The sequence below is a fragment of the Oryctolagus cuniculus genome, chromosome 13 (assembly GCF_051225735.1).
Source record: "Oryctolagus cuniculus isolate XC-2025 breed Fujian yellow rabbit chromosome 13, ASM5122573v1, whole genome shotgun sequence".
In the NCBI taxonomy this organism is placed as follows: domain Eukaryota; kingdom Metazoa; phylum Chordata; class Mammalia; order Lagomorpha; family Leporidae; genus Oryctolagus; species Oryctolagus cuniculus.
In genome coordinates, this window is record NC_142879.1 from 1,039,643 (window position 1) to 1,053,883 (window position 14,241).

At 44.0% G+C, this 14,241-nt stretch overlaps 1 protein-coding gene across 3 annotated transcripts in view; it reads left to right on the top strand.

Moving 5' to 3' along the window:
- Positions 1-14,241, top strand: part of DHX9 (DExH-box helicase 9) — a 52,115-nt gene that overhangs the window by 11,595 nt on the left and 26,279 nt on the right. For 2 of the 3 annotated variants that reach the window (XM_002723805.6, XM_089311955.1), the window contains exons 4-9: positions 7,112-7,223; positions 7,962-8,074; positions 8,403-8,551; positions 10,843-10,889; positions 12,997-13,133; positions 14,071-14,160. In XM_002723805.6, the coding sequence (XP_002723851.1) occupies positions 7,112-7,223; positions 7,962-8,074; positions 8,403-8,551; positions 10,843-10,889; positions 12,997-13,133; positions 14,071-14,160 (648 nt within the window). Of the gene's footprint in view, positions 1-7,111; positions 7,224-7,961; positions 8,075-8,402; positions 8,552-9,923; positions 10,061-10,842; positions 10,890-12,996; positions 13,134-14,070; positions 14,161-14,241 lie in introns of those variants that run through there. The other variant, XM_008252556.4, reaches the window with a different exon arrangement.

The window sequence follows — 14,241 nt, forward strand, 5'->3', positions numbered from 1 at the left end:
TTTTAAGCTATTTCTGTGTTATTGGTGTTAACTCTATCTGTGATACATTAAAATATTTTTTCTTCTTACCTGTTATCTATTCTGCTTTCACTTGTGGTATTTTCTGCTTTAACCCAGCGAACATCCCGCTTTCTTAACACCTTGCATCTCAGTGTGCTCTGCACTAGCTCTGGATCGTTACTTTTCTGTCTCTAGCTGCTCCTTATTACTTGCCGTTTTAGGCCCATACACGGGAGTGTCCATAGGTACATTCTGCTCTAAGCGTGAGCATTCAGTCACATATTGGTAATTGACATTTTTTTTGCAATGAATAAATCAATACTTGACTAAATAATTAGTGGTTTGATATTACTTGATAGGAACTATATATATTAATCTACGTCTTGAGTAAGCCCTTTTGTTTCAATAGATCAGATAGAAACAAGCAGGATTTTTGTTTTTTTTTTCCCTTGAAAAATAGAACAAGACAGGTTTTTTCATCTGATGGCTCACTCCCCAGGAGAGACCTTCTCTGTTTTCCTTTTGGGGGGAGAGAGGCGAGGGTTGTGGGGGAGGGGAGAGAGGCAGACATAGACAGCTGCCATATGGTTCACACCTGAAAACCCTTGGTTTGGCTAGAGTTAGTAGCTCAGTTCAGGTCTTCCGCATAGGTAGCAGGCACCCAGTTGAGCCAGGACTGCCACCTCCCAGGGTTTGCTTTACAGAAATCCAGAGCCACAGCTGGATACTGAACCCGCCATCCTTGTGCAACTTGGGCCTCTTAATCACCAGGCCAGCGCCTGTCCCAGCCTGTTGACTTTTGACTGGAGTTTTGTTTCATTCATAGGAATGGAATCCTCTGAAATGGTGAGCTTAACTTTGTCACCAGTTTTGGGTAGGAGGTTAGTCACCTTAATCTCACTCTGAGTATTGATATCCAGTAGAAATTCTAGTGTGGTGCTGCAAGTTTTCAAAGTGTTCAGCCATGTGTATCTGTATCACAGTGCTTATATTGATAGAGTCACTAGTTTTGACAGTCTTTGTCTTTAAAAATGTTTTCCTAAGAGATAAATGATAGTTTATTAATTTTGCATGTATTTCTGTAGTAGTTAATAAGTAGAATATTTCGGCCGGCGCTGTGGCTCACTTGGCTAATCCTCCACCTGTGGCACCGGCACCCTGGGTTCTAGAAGTCCCAGTTGGGGCGCCGGTTCTGTCCCGGTTCCTCCTCTTCCAGTCCAGCTCTCTGCTGTGGACTGGGAAGGCAGTGGAGGATGGCCTAAGTGCTTGGGCCCTGTACCCGCACAGAAGACCAGGAGGAAGCACCTGGCTCCTGGCTTCGGATAGGCGCAGCGTGCCAGCCGTAGCAGCCATTTGGGGGGTGAACCAACGGAAAAAGGAAAACCTTTCTCTCTGTCTCTCTCTCTCTCTCACTGTCTAACTCTGCCTGTCAAAAAAAAAAAAAAAAGTATAACATTTCTTTACATTTTTTCCTGTCTTTGAATTGTTTATTGTCAGTATACTTGTTTTGCTGTCATTTACATTAAAAGGTCATCATTTTTATAGTGTAATATATATTGCCGAAATTTTGACCACCAAAAAGATTATAAAGGAAATTCAAAGAAATAGAATGTTGCCAGTTGCTAAAATCCATGTATTATTACTTTGGTATTTTTTTTAAAGATTTATTTTATTTATTTGAAAGACAGTTACAGAGAGAGATAGAGACTGAGAGAGAGGTCTTCCATCCGCTGGTTCACTCCCCAGATGGTTGCAACAGCTGGAGCTATGCCGATCGGAAGCCAGGAGCTTCTTCCTGATCTCCCATGTGGGTGCAGGGGCCCAAGGACTTGGGCCATCTTCTGCCTTCCCAGGCCACAGCAGAGAGCTGGATCGGAAGAGAAGCAGCCAGGAGTAGAACCGGTGCCCATATGGGATGCCGTCTCAGGCCAGGGCTTTAACCAGGGCCAGCCCCATTACTTTGATATTTTAAGTACTGTTTTAGAACCCACATTTTTCTTTTTAGATTTATTTATTTGTTTGAAAGGCAAACACACATCCCCAATGTCTGCAATGACCAGAGCTGGCCATCCGAGTTGAGAGCCAGGAGCTTCTTTCAGGTCTCCCATGTGGGTGGCCAGGGCCTGAAAACTTGGGCCATCTTCTTCTGCTCCTTCCAAGATAACGTTAGCAGGGAGTGGGATTGAAGTATGGCAGCCAGGATTCTAATTGGCTCCCATATGGGATGCTGGCATCTCAGGCAGCAGCCTTACCCCCTGCACCACAATGCCGGTTTCTACGACCCGCTTTTAAAATTTTATATATGGTTTATTATTGTGGGGAGCAACTCGGACTAGACTGTTACTCGAATTAAGACTTATTCTATGCATCTGCTCTCCCACAATATGGCGCTGGGAGAGGAGTAAACAGCTTCTACGCAGCTGCCTCCAGTTCAACCAATAAACTGCAGGACCTGCTCCTGATTGGAGGAGAGCAGCGTACTCGGTGTGTGGGTAGCAGAGTTGGGATTGGTAGAAGAGGACTATAAAGGAGGAGAGAGACAACATGCACCAGGAGCATCTAAGGGGAACATCCGGATAACATCTGAGCAGCCCCCGAGAGAGCCGGCCGGCGGTGTGCCGCTCCCCCGCGGAAGTGGGGAAAGTGGCAGGGGGGCCCGCCCCTCCACGGAGGTGGAGGGACGGCAGCCAACCCGGGTAGAACCAGCAGCAAACCTGGGAAGGGCCGAGCAGACAAAAGAACAGCGCAGGGTTTAGTGTCGTTCCTCCGTGAAGAGGGGGAGCGACAATTATGTTATCAAATATCTTTCCTTAAGCAGTGTCAAGGTTATACACACACATCTACTATTTTAATTAAGTATGAAATGCTAAAAGTTCTCTCCACACCTGGAGAACAGGAAGTTGTCCCACTCAGTTATTTAGGGAGAAATTTATTTTGGACTAGTGGAGGGTTAGAGTGTGAGGCACAGGAACTGTGGCTAGGGTGGGGAGGGGAGTCTGAGATGTTGCTAATGCAGCATAGCATGCAGCGAGAATTTCATGTTTACATACGTTCCCGTGTCCCCACATCATTTTGGGATGACATGGAGTGGGCCCAAATGGTTACAGAGAACACAGTGTGTAACATAGAGTTAGGTAGCTCCTGCGAAACTCTATCCCTTTAAAATTATCCTGGGTAGGAAACAAATGCCTTCTGCCTTATTTTAGGACACTTCATCTCTTTCTTTCTATTTTTTAAATTTATCGATTTCACTTGAAAGAGAGAGTGAGAGACACAGAGAGATTTTCCATCTACTGTTCTATCCAGCAGTTGTAGCCATTTGGGGAGTGAACCAATGGATGGATGACCGACCCCTCCCTCTCTGTCTCTGCCTCTGCCTCTCTGTAACTTTTCCTTTCAAATAAAGAAAGAAATCTTAAAAAAAAAAAAATAAGAAAGTTGAGCACCCAAGACTTGAACTGGGCCCATATGTGATGCTATCATCGCAGGTGGTGGCTTTACCCGCAGTGCTGACCCCAATACATTTCATCTTTCAAGGCTATTTTATTTATTGCTCCGATGACCTCAGAAAGATGTTTAGGTAGAATAATGTGCAAAGAAAATACAAAAACCATGGGTTGCTGTAAGAAGAATCGTAACCAATATTGTTAGAATAGGAAAGAGATGATAATAATAATATTGGGCAGGCATGTGGTACAGTGTTAAGTTGCTGCTTAGGGTACCTGCTACCTGGGTTGGGTCCTTGCTTACTCCCATCCCAACTTTTTTTTCTTTCTCTTTTTTTTCTCTTTTCTCTTTCTTTTTATTTTATTTTTGTTGTTGTTTAAACATTTATTTGAAAGAGTTAGAAAGAGAAAGAGAAACAGAAAGCTTCCATCTGTGGGTTCATCCCCAAAATGGTCACAATAACCAAGACTGGGCCAGGCTGAAGCCAGGAGTCTGGAACTCCATCCAGGTCTCACTTGTGGGTGCAGGGACCCAACCCCTTGGGCCATCTTGCACTGTTCACTCAGGCACATTAACAGGTAGCTGGATCAGAAGTGGGGCAGCTGGCGCTCATGTGATACCAGGTCACAGATGGCAGCTTATCCTTTGTGCCACTCTGCCAGCCCAGCTTGCTGCCTTCTCATTCAGCTTCCTGCTGTGCTTATCCTGGGAGGCAGCAGGTAGTGGTTCAGTACTTCAGTTCCTGTCAACCATGAGGGACACACAGATTGAGCGCCAGGCTCCTGACTGGTCTAGTGCTGGCTGTTGGATTCATCTGGGGGAGTGAACTAGCAGGTAGAAGAGCTCTCTCCATCTTTCTCTCTGCCTTTCAAATGAAATGGAAATAAAAGTTTAAATTAAGGGATAAAAAGTCACATACTGTAACACCCGGAGTAGGAAATAAGTTCTCATACATACTCCTGGTGGCAAGTCAGCAGCCATTTTGTAAAGCAGTGTGATGCTTTCTGAAGTGTTCTGCCTTTTGCGGCTGGCATTGTGGTGCACCAGGCTAAGCTGCCTGTGATGCCAGCATCACCTGTCAGTGCTGGTTCAAGTCCCAACTGCTCCACTTGCCATTCAACTTCCTGCTAATGTGCCTAGGAAGGCAGTGCAAGATAACTCCAGAGATTGGATCTCTGCCACTCAGTGGGATATGTAAATGGAGTTCCAGGCCTCTGGCTTCAGTCTGGCTCAAACTTGGCTTTTGCTGCCTTTTGGGGAGTGAACCAGTGGATGGAAGACCTTGCTCTGTCTTCCTCTGTCTGTAAGTGCATTGCCTTTTAACCCGGGAACTTAACTTTCATGAAATTTTGTTAAAGGAAATAGGCCAAAGTACAAATGAATTTTGGCAATTTTTTTGTTTTAAGATTTACTTATTTGAGAGGTGCAGAGTACAGAGAGAGGGAGGGAGAGACAGAAAGATCTTCCATCCACTGGTTTGCTCCCCAGATGGCCACAATATCCAGAGCTGGGCTGATCTGAAGGCAAGAGCCAGAAAGTTCTTCCATTTCTCCTACATGGGTGCAGGAGGGGCCTAAGCACTTTGGCTATCTTCCACTGTTTTCCCAGGCTAGTAGCAGGGAGCTGGATCAGAAGTAAAGCAGCAGCCAGGACTCAAACTGGTGCCTATATGGGATGCCAGCACCATAGGTGGGGACTTAGCTCACTACGCCACATCACCAGCCCGGGTTTTTGTTGTTGTTGTTGTTGTTGTTGTTGTTTGACAGAGTTAGAGAGACAGAGAGAGACAGAGAGTAAGGTCTTCCTTCCATTGGTTCACCCCACAAATGGCTGTGCCGATCCAAAGCCAGGAGCCAGGTGCTTCTTCCTGGTCTCCCATGCCGGTGCAGGGGCCCAAGCACTTGGGCCATCCTCCACTGCCCTCCCGGGCCACAGCAGAGAGCTGGACTGGAAGAGGAGCAACCGGGACTAGAACCCAGCGCCCATATGAGATGCCGGCGCCGCAGGTGGAGGATTAACCTAGTGAGCCACGGCGCCAGCCCCAAGCCCTGATTTTTTAACACCATTATTTTCTTACCTTTTTTTTTTTTTTTTTTTTAAGATATTTATTTTGTAAAGCAGAGTTTGAGAGAGGGAGGGACAGAGAAGTCTTCCTTATGTTGGCTCACTTTCCCAGGTGGCCTCAACAGCCAGACCTGGGCCAGCATGAAGCCAGGAGCCTCATCTGGGTCTCAGAATTAGGTTGCAGGGGCCCAGACATTTGAGTCTTATGTAGAGCCTTTTGCAGGCCATGAACAAGGAGCTGGATGGGAAGTGGAGCAGCTGGGACATGAACTGGTGCACATAAGGGTTGTCAGTGTTGCATGTGGAAGCCTTACCTGCCATGCTACAACACTATCCCTGAGCAGTGTTGTTTCTAATTTATATAAAATTGACTACAATCAAAAATGTCCATCAACATGGTTGTGCTGGTGTTAGATATGGAACACGTATTTAATGGACCCAGGAGTCATTACAATTCATGTAGGTCAGCATTTAAATGTGTAGAGTGTACGTAAGTGCATTTGTCAGGACCCTCCTGTTCTCTCTGGAATGCTCTTGGTTGCCCTCCCCCTTTCATGTCTTTTTGCAGATGTTACCATAAGTGCAACTTTACCCGTTCACTTTAAACAATGAATTCTCAATTTTTCCCTGCTTTATGTTTTTCTGTGGTATTCTTTTTCTTTCCTTCTTTGCTTCTGTATTTCTTTCCTTCTCTCTCTTTTTCTCTTTTATTTCTCTCTCTCTCTCTCTCTCATTCTTTCATCAGAGTTACACAGCGAGAGGAAAGGCAGAAAGAGAGAGGTCTTCCATCCGATGGTTCACTCCCCTAAATGGCCGCAACAGCTGGAGCTGCACTGATCCGAAGCTGGGAGTCAAAAACTTCTTCCGGGTCTCCCATGCTGGTGCAGGGGCCCATCTTCTACTGCTTTCCCAGGCCACAGTAGAGAGCTGGATGGGAAGAAGAGCAGCCGGGACTAGAACTGGCGCCCATATGGGATGCCGCCGCCTCAGGCCAGGGCATTAACCTGCTGCGCCACAGCTCTGGCCCCTCATTCTTTTTTGTTTTGTTTTGTTTTTGTTTTTATTTTTGGCAGGCAGAGTGGACAGTGAGAGAGACAGACAAAGGTCTTCCTTTTGCTGTTGGTTCACCCTCCGCCCCTCATTCTTGCTTGCCATATTATGATCATGCACTTTGTTGTATTGCTCTCCCCATCAGAGCATAGCTCTGTGAAGACTGTTCATCTGCCTGTTGCGGTATTGGATCTTCTGTACTTAGAATGATAGCTAGCATGTGGCAGCTCCTGAAAGATTCTTGTTGTGTGGAGTATATTCATGAAGATAGTGAGTATAGTCATTTAACCATATGGAGTAAACTAATTCCACTTTTTGTAGGGCAGTTATATTTGCATCCCTGTAATATATACTTTCCTGGTGAAGGATTGAGAAATTTTTATTGTCCTTTTTTCTGCCTAATTGAGAGCTGGATGGTTTTTATAAACATTTGAAGCAAGAAGGTAATGATGTGGTGTGAAGGGAGATGTGACACATGGGCCTCCTTGGAAGGTTGTCCAGTCCCTGTGAAGGCAGACACACTGACACTGCTGTGGCTCTTCTCTTACAGATCGCACCTCCTCTGCCCCCACTGACTGATATGCCTAACAATACAGCCAATGCTGGCGGTTTACCAGCAATCATGGGGGGACCACTTCCTCCACATTTGGCTCTCAAAGCAGGTAAGGAACTTTGTACATGTGATTAAGACGTAGCAAAAATAACCGCTAAAAACTTGGCAAGAGACAGCTCAAAGCCTTTAAATTTTCTTACAAAGTGTAGCATGACTGTGCTTTTAGCTTTTACTAGATTTATTTATGACTGCATAGATCTAGAACATTAGGTTCAAAGAATATGAATAGCCTTCAGTGAGGTGTCTACTGCAGAGTAGATTAGTTAGGATTTTGGTCAAACTGCCCAAGTCTGTAATATCGTCTTCACATGATTGTCTTGAGTAGTAAATGAAAGGAAAAGCATGCATAAATCTTCAATAAAGTGAATGACCAGTCACTGCTATTTTTAGTTATGCTGCTTTCTCATTGTGAATCTTACCAGTCCTGCAGTTAGCTTTCTTTTCGGGGTCCTGTGCAGTGACTAGTTTACCCTTTAATGTGATGTCGCATGTGTAACATTGAAGACAAAGCTGCATTTGTGATAGATGCTGGCTTGTCATTCACTCCCTTCGCTAGTGAAGTAGCTTCCTGTGCCTCTCAGCCTTGGGATTTGCAGTGTAGATGTGAACTGCAGTGGTGTGGTAATTTTCAAGTAAGTTGTGAACATTTCAAGCCACTCCCCAAATAACTGCAACCTTGTATTTCTAAGCATGAAGTGCCAAAATTTAATTAGGAAAACTCTAACATATTTAGGATTTTTATACATTTTGATTCATCAAGAGAACAGTCATTTTTTTTCTTTAATAGAAAATAATTCGGGAGTTGGGGCATCTGGCTATGGTGCTCCTGGGCCCACTTGGGACAGGGGAGCCAACTTGAAGGACTACTACTCGAGAAAGGAGGAACAAGAAGTCCAGGCGGTAAGGCTGTCCCTGTGTACAACTGGGGTTGGAAACTGGGTCTTAGTTCATAGCAAGGTTAACATATTTAAGTGTCAGAAGTACAAAATTTAGTCATTTCTTAGGAACAATTTAAATCAATATGTGAGTTTTAACTACTGGTTTATTGATGCAGTAGGGTCTTCAGCTGCAGTTAAAACTGATTCTAGTTCAATTTGAGTAGGGGTAGAAACTTATCAAATGAATATTTGTATTACAAGGGATGGCACAAAGAAGATAATGTTAGAAAATTCAGTACCTGAAGGAACTAAACTTGGCACAGCTGAATTTAATTGCTGTTATCCTACAGACTCTAGAATCCGAAGAGGTGGATTTAAATGCTGGGCTTCATGGAAACTGGACCTTGGAAAATGCTAAGGCTCGTCTGAACCAGTATTTCCAGAAGGAAAAGATCCAGGGAGAATATAAGTACACCCAAGTGGGTCCCGATCACAACAGGTTTGCTTGTTTCACTCTTCTCCTTCTGTAGTAAGTTGGTCGTGTGGGATATTTGTTGTTGAATGTGTTTTATTTTCTGTGTATGTTAAAGCTGGATCAGAAGTGGAGCAGCCAGGATTTGAACAGGCACCCATATGAAATGTCGGCATCATAGGGGGTGGTTTTACTACACCACAATGCCAGCTCCAAGATACATTGTTTTACCCAGAGTTGTAATTGATTTGTAATGTGCTATTACTGTCGTTTTCACTTTTGATTGTGATCTTAGCTGCACTCGAGGGAAAACACTATAGCCACAGTGGTTTGCTCCTAATAGGCTTAAAAACAGCCGGAAATGTTTTTTGTTTGCTGTGGTACCTTTAGAGGTAGTTCTGAGTACTGTTTATTTCTGTAATTGGTTGGATTAGACACACGGTTCTGAGTCTCAGAAGTAGATTGTGTTGCATTTAGGTCCAGATTTAATTCCAGCTTTGAAGGTTGCCAGCTTGCTAAGAATTTTGTTGTTGAAATTTCAGTGTTTATTGTGAAGTTGAAGGAAGACAGGCTCAGTTTTCGTATGTGGATTAATTTAGCGTATTTTCGTCTGTTCAGTTTAGCAGACAACGTGAGGGAAGCTGTTTCAGTGACAGTATGTTTCTCAGCCTGCTTGCTGTTCTTCCCGAGAGCGTTCCAGGGTGTAGTCATTATTACTCCCAGGAAGGCTCATATGGATTAGATTCTTCTGGTGGGCACTGTGCTTTTATTGGAAGGGAAGGGAGGGTTTTCGTGGAAATCTGAATGAATGAATTTGTGATCCTTAATTATGTGAAATTATTCCGAATAAATTTAAGGCATTTTTCTTGAAAAATCAAAGTGGTGTCCCTTGGATGCAGCCCTAAAAAATTATTACCAAAATGAAACTGACATTATGGACAAATTGATGCTCAGAGACTTATTCTCCCTGCTTCCTACTGTGTGTTCAGTCCTGAATTCTTCAATACTGTCAGCCTTTTTTAAACCTTGAGGCTTTAAAGCAAGGATCCATTTGTGAATAATTTGTCTCCTTGAACATGTTTTTCTGAACTGATTTCACCTGATGACTTAGGCACATGAAGTGCCTCTGAATCTCATTGTTGCAAACATTTTTTGCTGTCCATATCTTACTGATTTCTGATAGAAAATCAGCAAAGAATTCAGGACATAACAATGCAGGAGGCAAAGACGATGGGGGGAGCCAGCAGAGCGCTGCTCCTCACATACCCTTTCTTTCAGGGCGGAATAGACAGCAACACCAGAGGTCTGTATTCAGACACATGTGCTGCTGCTTAGGCTGAACTAAGCAATCACATGGGAAACTACTGTAAACTGACTTCTGGTGTCGCTGTTCCCCCAGGTGGAGGAGAATGAGATTGAGTGCTGACTTTAAGCCTGGCTGAGAAACATACTGGCATCGGTGTCATTAATGAAAGGGTGGATGTTGTTCCCCTGAAAGCCAGTGGCCTTTGACCCCTGAAGCCGCTGTGCCTGAAGGTCAGTTCACAAGAGGTATAGGAAGGAACCTAACTTTTTTTTTAAGCCTCACCTAACCTTTGATTTGCAGCACAAAGTCAAGGCTAGATCGTACCTGAGCAGTGGGAGGACCAGAATGCGTAGTTCTCAGAAGGCCGTTTTTCCTTTGCAAAAACCTTGATTCATCCTGAGAGCCTGCTAGCAATTTTAGCCATAATGTTAAAAAGTGTGTCCTCTAGACCTGATTTAAGTAAATATGAGATAAATAGACGAAATTTTTTTGTTACCAATGGCTGCTTCCAACTGCAGGCAGATACCAGAACCCTGTCTCAAGAGCCACTGATAGCCAGAGTGTTTGTATGTGCATGTGTGAGTTTGCATATGTTAGTTTACCTTAAGAGATAATGGGTGGCCTGCACAGGAATGTTAAGATAACCATAATTTGAAGAATTTGAGGCCTAATTTATTTCTTGGCTCCAAGCTAAGTCAAAAATTTCTTTTCCTTGAATGTTAGACTCAAGCCTTTGGAATAAGAGTAAGTAAATACATGCGGAGAATCTAAAACCTTGCATTTTCCTTTCATGAACAATTGGTTCATCAACTTTCTCATAGCTGTCTCGTGCCATACTATGTATTATGAAGTTTAAACTTTATTCGTTCTAGGATTGGATACAAATAAATATTTAGTATTTTTTCTTTCTGTGATTTGCCTAAGCAGTTGGAAAGCCTGCCTGACTTGGAGACCTGGAATTAGTAACTTCGAACAGTGAAATTCCTAACCTTTTTTGTATATGTTGTTACAGGAGCTTTATTGCAGAAATGACCATTTATATCAAGCAGCTGGGCAGAAGTAAGTGTTACTGCTTCCCTGATGTTCTAAGTCTGTGTACAGGAAAAATCTTCACATTAAAGTCTTGAGCCACATACATGTAAGCTGTAGGATCAAAACAGTACATGATATAAGATCCATTGTAGGAATGTGCTAAATTTACTCTTTTCCTCCAAAGAGTTGATAATAATTTTAGCCCGTGAAGTGAACTTGACAGTAGATTAACGGGGAAAAGAAAAACAAATGAACTTAGTTGTAGAATTTTGGGAAATATGTAGATTTCGAGCCTCAAAAGAGGGCTGAACATTGACGCTAACACAGAGCTAAATAAGCAAACTGGGATTTGGCTTTGAGGGGGAGGAGCATGTGCATTGCAGCAAGGTGGTCTTGTTATGCTGGTGACGGCTCCCAGGTAGCAGCTGCCAGGCTTCAGACCCCGGTCTCTTCTTTCTGGGAAAAGATCTTTCCTATGTAGAAAGTAGATACAGATTTCCTTAATTGATGGAAAATTTTTTTTGCAAAAGGACAGCCTTGCAGACATAATTATTTATCTGTAGTTTCTCAGACTGGCCATCTTATAAATGGCCAAAGTAGTATATTTTGGTGTGGCCTTTTTTTTTTTTTTTAAGATTTATTTTTATTTGAAAGAGTTACACACAGAGAGAAGGAGAGGCAGAGAGAGATGCTTTCCATTTGCTGGTTCACTCCCCAGTTGGCCAAAACGGCCAGAGGTGTGCCGATCCAAAACCAGGAGCTTCTTCCGGGTCTCCTTTGCGGGTGCAGGGGCCCGAAGGACTTGGACCGTCCTCGACTGCTTTCCTAAGCCATAGTCAGAGCTGGTTCAGAAGTGGAGCAGTCAGAACCTGAACCGGCGCCCATATGGGATGCCAGCACTGCAGGCAGTGCCTTTATCTGCTGTGGCACAGCACTGGCCCCTGTGTGTCATATTTTGATATCCTACAGCATGTATTCTATTTTAGAATATTTGTAATGATATAAATAGCAGCCCAATCTCCATGGTTACACATGAAAAAAGGTGATGCTAGTGTTGTATTAAAAAGTGAGATATAGGAAGAGTGTGCCAGTGTCAAAGAAATTTAAAGTACTCTCCTCTTTTTGCGTAAAAGATTTCATTCAGGTAAAAGTAGCTAGGGTGAAAAGTGAGAAGTCAAAAAGTGGCTGTCCGGAATGTAATCATAAGGGCATGGAGCAGATGTGAGAAATAACCCTGAGGAAATGCTTAAGGGATAGATAACCCCGAAGAATATGATGCCTGTGGTTTTAAATCTTGGGCATAATTTTGAGGCAGGCAGTGTGTTAGGCTTGAAAGGTAAGGAAATAGCCCTGTGTGACCTGGTTGTTGGCTTTTTTTTTTTTTTTTTTTTAAGATTTATCTCCTATTTATTTTAAAGGCAGAGTTAAAAGAGGAGGGTACAGAAACAGATCTTCCATCCACTGGTTCAGTTCCCAAATGGCTACAGCAGCCTGACCCAGCCCAGGCCGAAGCTAGGAGTCCAGAGCTTTTTCTGGGTGTCCAGTGTGGGTGGAGGGGCCCAAGCACTTGGACCATCCTCTGTTGCTTTCCCAGGTGCATTCGCAGGGAGCTGGATAGAAGTGGAACAGTCAGGTCCTGAACGAGAGCCCATATGGGACGCCGGTGTTGCAGGCAGAGACTTAACCTGCTGTGGTTTTGATACTTAGAAGTGTCGTGGCTCTGAATAAATCACTCCAGTCTCAGTTTATGTGTCTGCAAATTGAAAGAAATGGTCTAATATTTTTCCAAGCTTAGGAGTAGCCACTTTGGACCCAATTGTTTTAGATTCATTTGCTTTTCAAAAGTTTAATTCTATTTTCTTCCTCTGTTTTAATGCCAAATGATAATAAGAACTTTGTATGGTTTCATAATGTTGATTTGTGTGTGTGTTGGTTTCAGTGTGTTGTTAAAATGGTTGGCAGTTTAGTTAATAAGCTGTTATGGAATTGCTTTTGGTTAGCAGATGGAGTGAAAGAACTAAAACCCATGGCATCCTCTGTACTTTGGTGTGTTAGCCCCGGGTTGCTTGTGATAAGCTGTTTCTTTCCTGAGGAGATTTCTCCTCTATCTGATAACCCTGACCTTACATTGTAGGGATTTTTGCACGTGAACACGGATCAAATAAGAAATTGGCAGCACAGTCCTGTGCCCTGTCTCTTGTCAGACAGCTCTATCATCTTGGAGTGGTGGAACCTTACTCTGGGCTTACAAAGAAGAAAGAAGGAGAGACAGTGAGTGTTTTTTTCTTTTAAGATTTATTTATTTGAAAGGCAGAGTTGCAGAGAGAGAGAGGTCTTCCATCTATTGTTTGACTCCCCAAGTGGCCACAACTGCCATAGCTGGGCTGATCAGGAGCTTCCTCTAGGGCTCCCTTGTGGGTGCAAGGGCCCAAACATTTGGGCCATCTTCTGCTGCTTTCCCAGGCGATAGCAGAGAGCTGGATTGGAAGTGGATCAGCCGGGACTTGAACCGGCGCCCGAGTGGGACGCCGACACTGCAGGTGGTGGCTTTACCCGCGACGCCATAGCGCTGGCCCTGAGACAGTGAGTCTTTTTTTTTTTTTTTTTTTTTTTTGACAGGCAGAGTTAGAAAGGTCTTCCTTCCGTTGGTTCACTTCCTAAATGGCCGCTACTGCCAGTGCTGCGTCGACCAAAGCCGGGAGCCAGGTGCTTCCTCCTGGTCTCCCATGCAGATGCAGGGCCCAAGCACATGGGCCATCCTTCACTGCCTTCCCAGGCCACAGCAGAGAGCTGAACTGGAAGAGGAGTAACCAGGACAGAATCCGGTGCCCCAACCGGGACTAGAACCCGGGGTGTTGGTGCCGTAGGCAGAGGATTAACCAAGTGAGCCTCGGTGCTGGCCTGAGACAGTGAGTCTTAATAGCCTATGAAATACTGTATGATTTTTTTAGGGTTTGTCTAATGTTTATAGTTGAAGAAGTCTTTTAATACTCGAGACATGAGAGTGGCCATGCTACTGATTATCTGTGTTTGCTGTAATGCTGTTTATAGTGGGCAGTGAATGACCTGTCCCTGAAGCAGTTATCTCGCTGAGGAGACCCTGGCTGTCAGTGTAGGAACATTGAATTCCCTGTGTCCCTTAACATCAGATCTGAGTGGTGCTCCGTGTGTGTGTCGTGGAGTTTTCATGGTCAGTCTCTGTCTGTAGGTGGAGCCTTACAAAGTGAACCTCTCTCAAGATTTAGAACTTCAGCTGCAAAACACAGTTCAAGAGCTGAATCTTGAAGTTGTGCCCCCGGTAAGCATGCAGCTCTTTAGTGTGCCTTTTTTATAGGATGTCTGTTATTCAACAAGGAATTAATGCTGCTGTCTTTGGCTT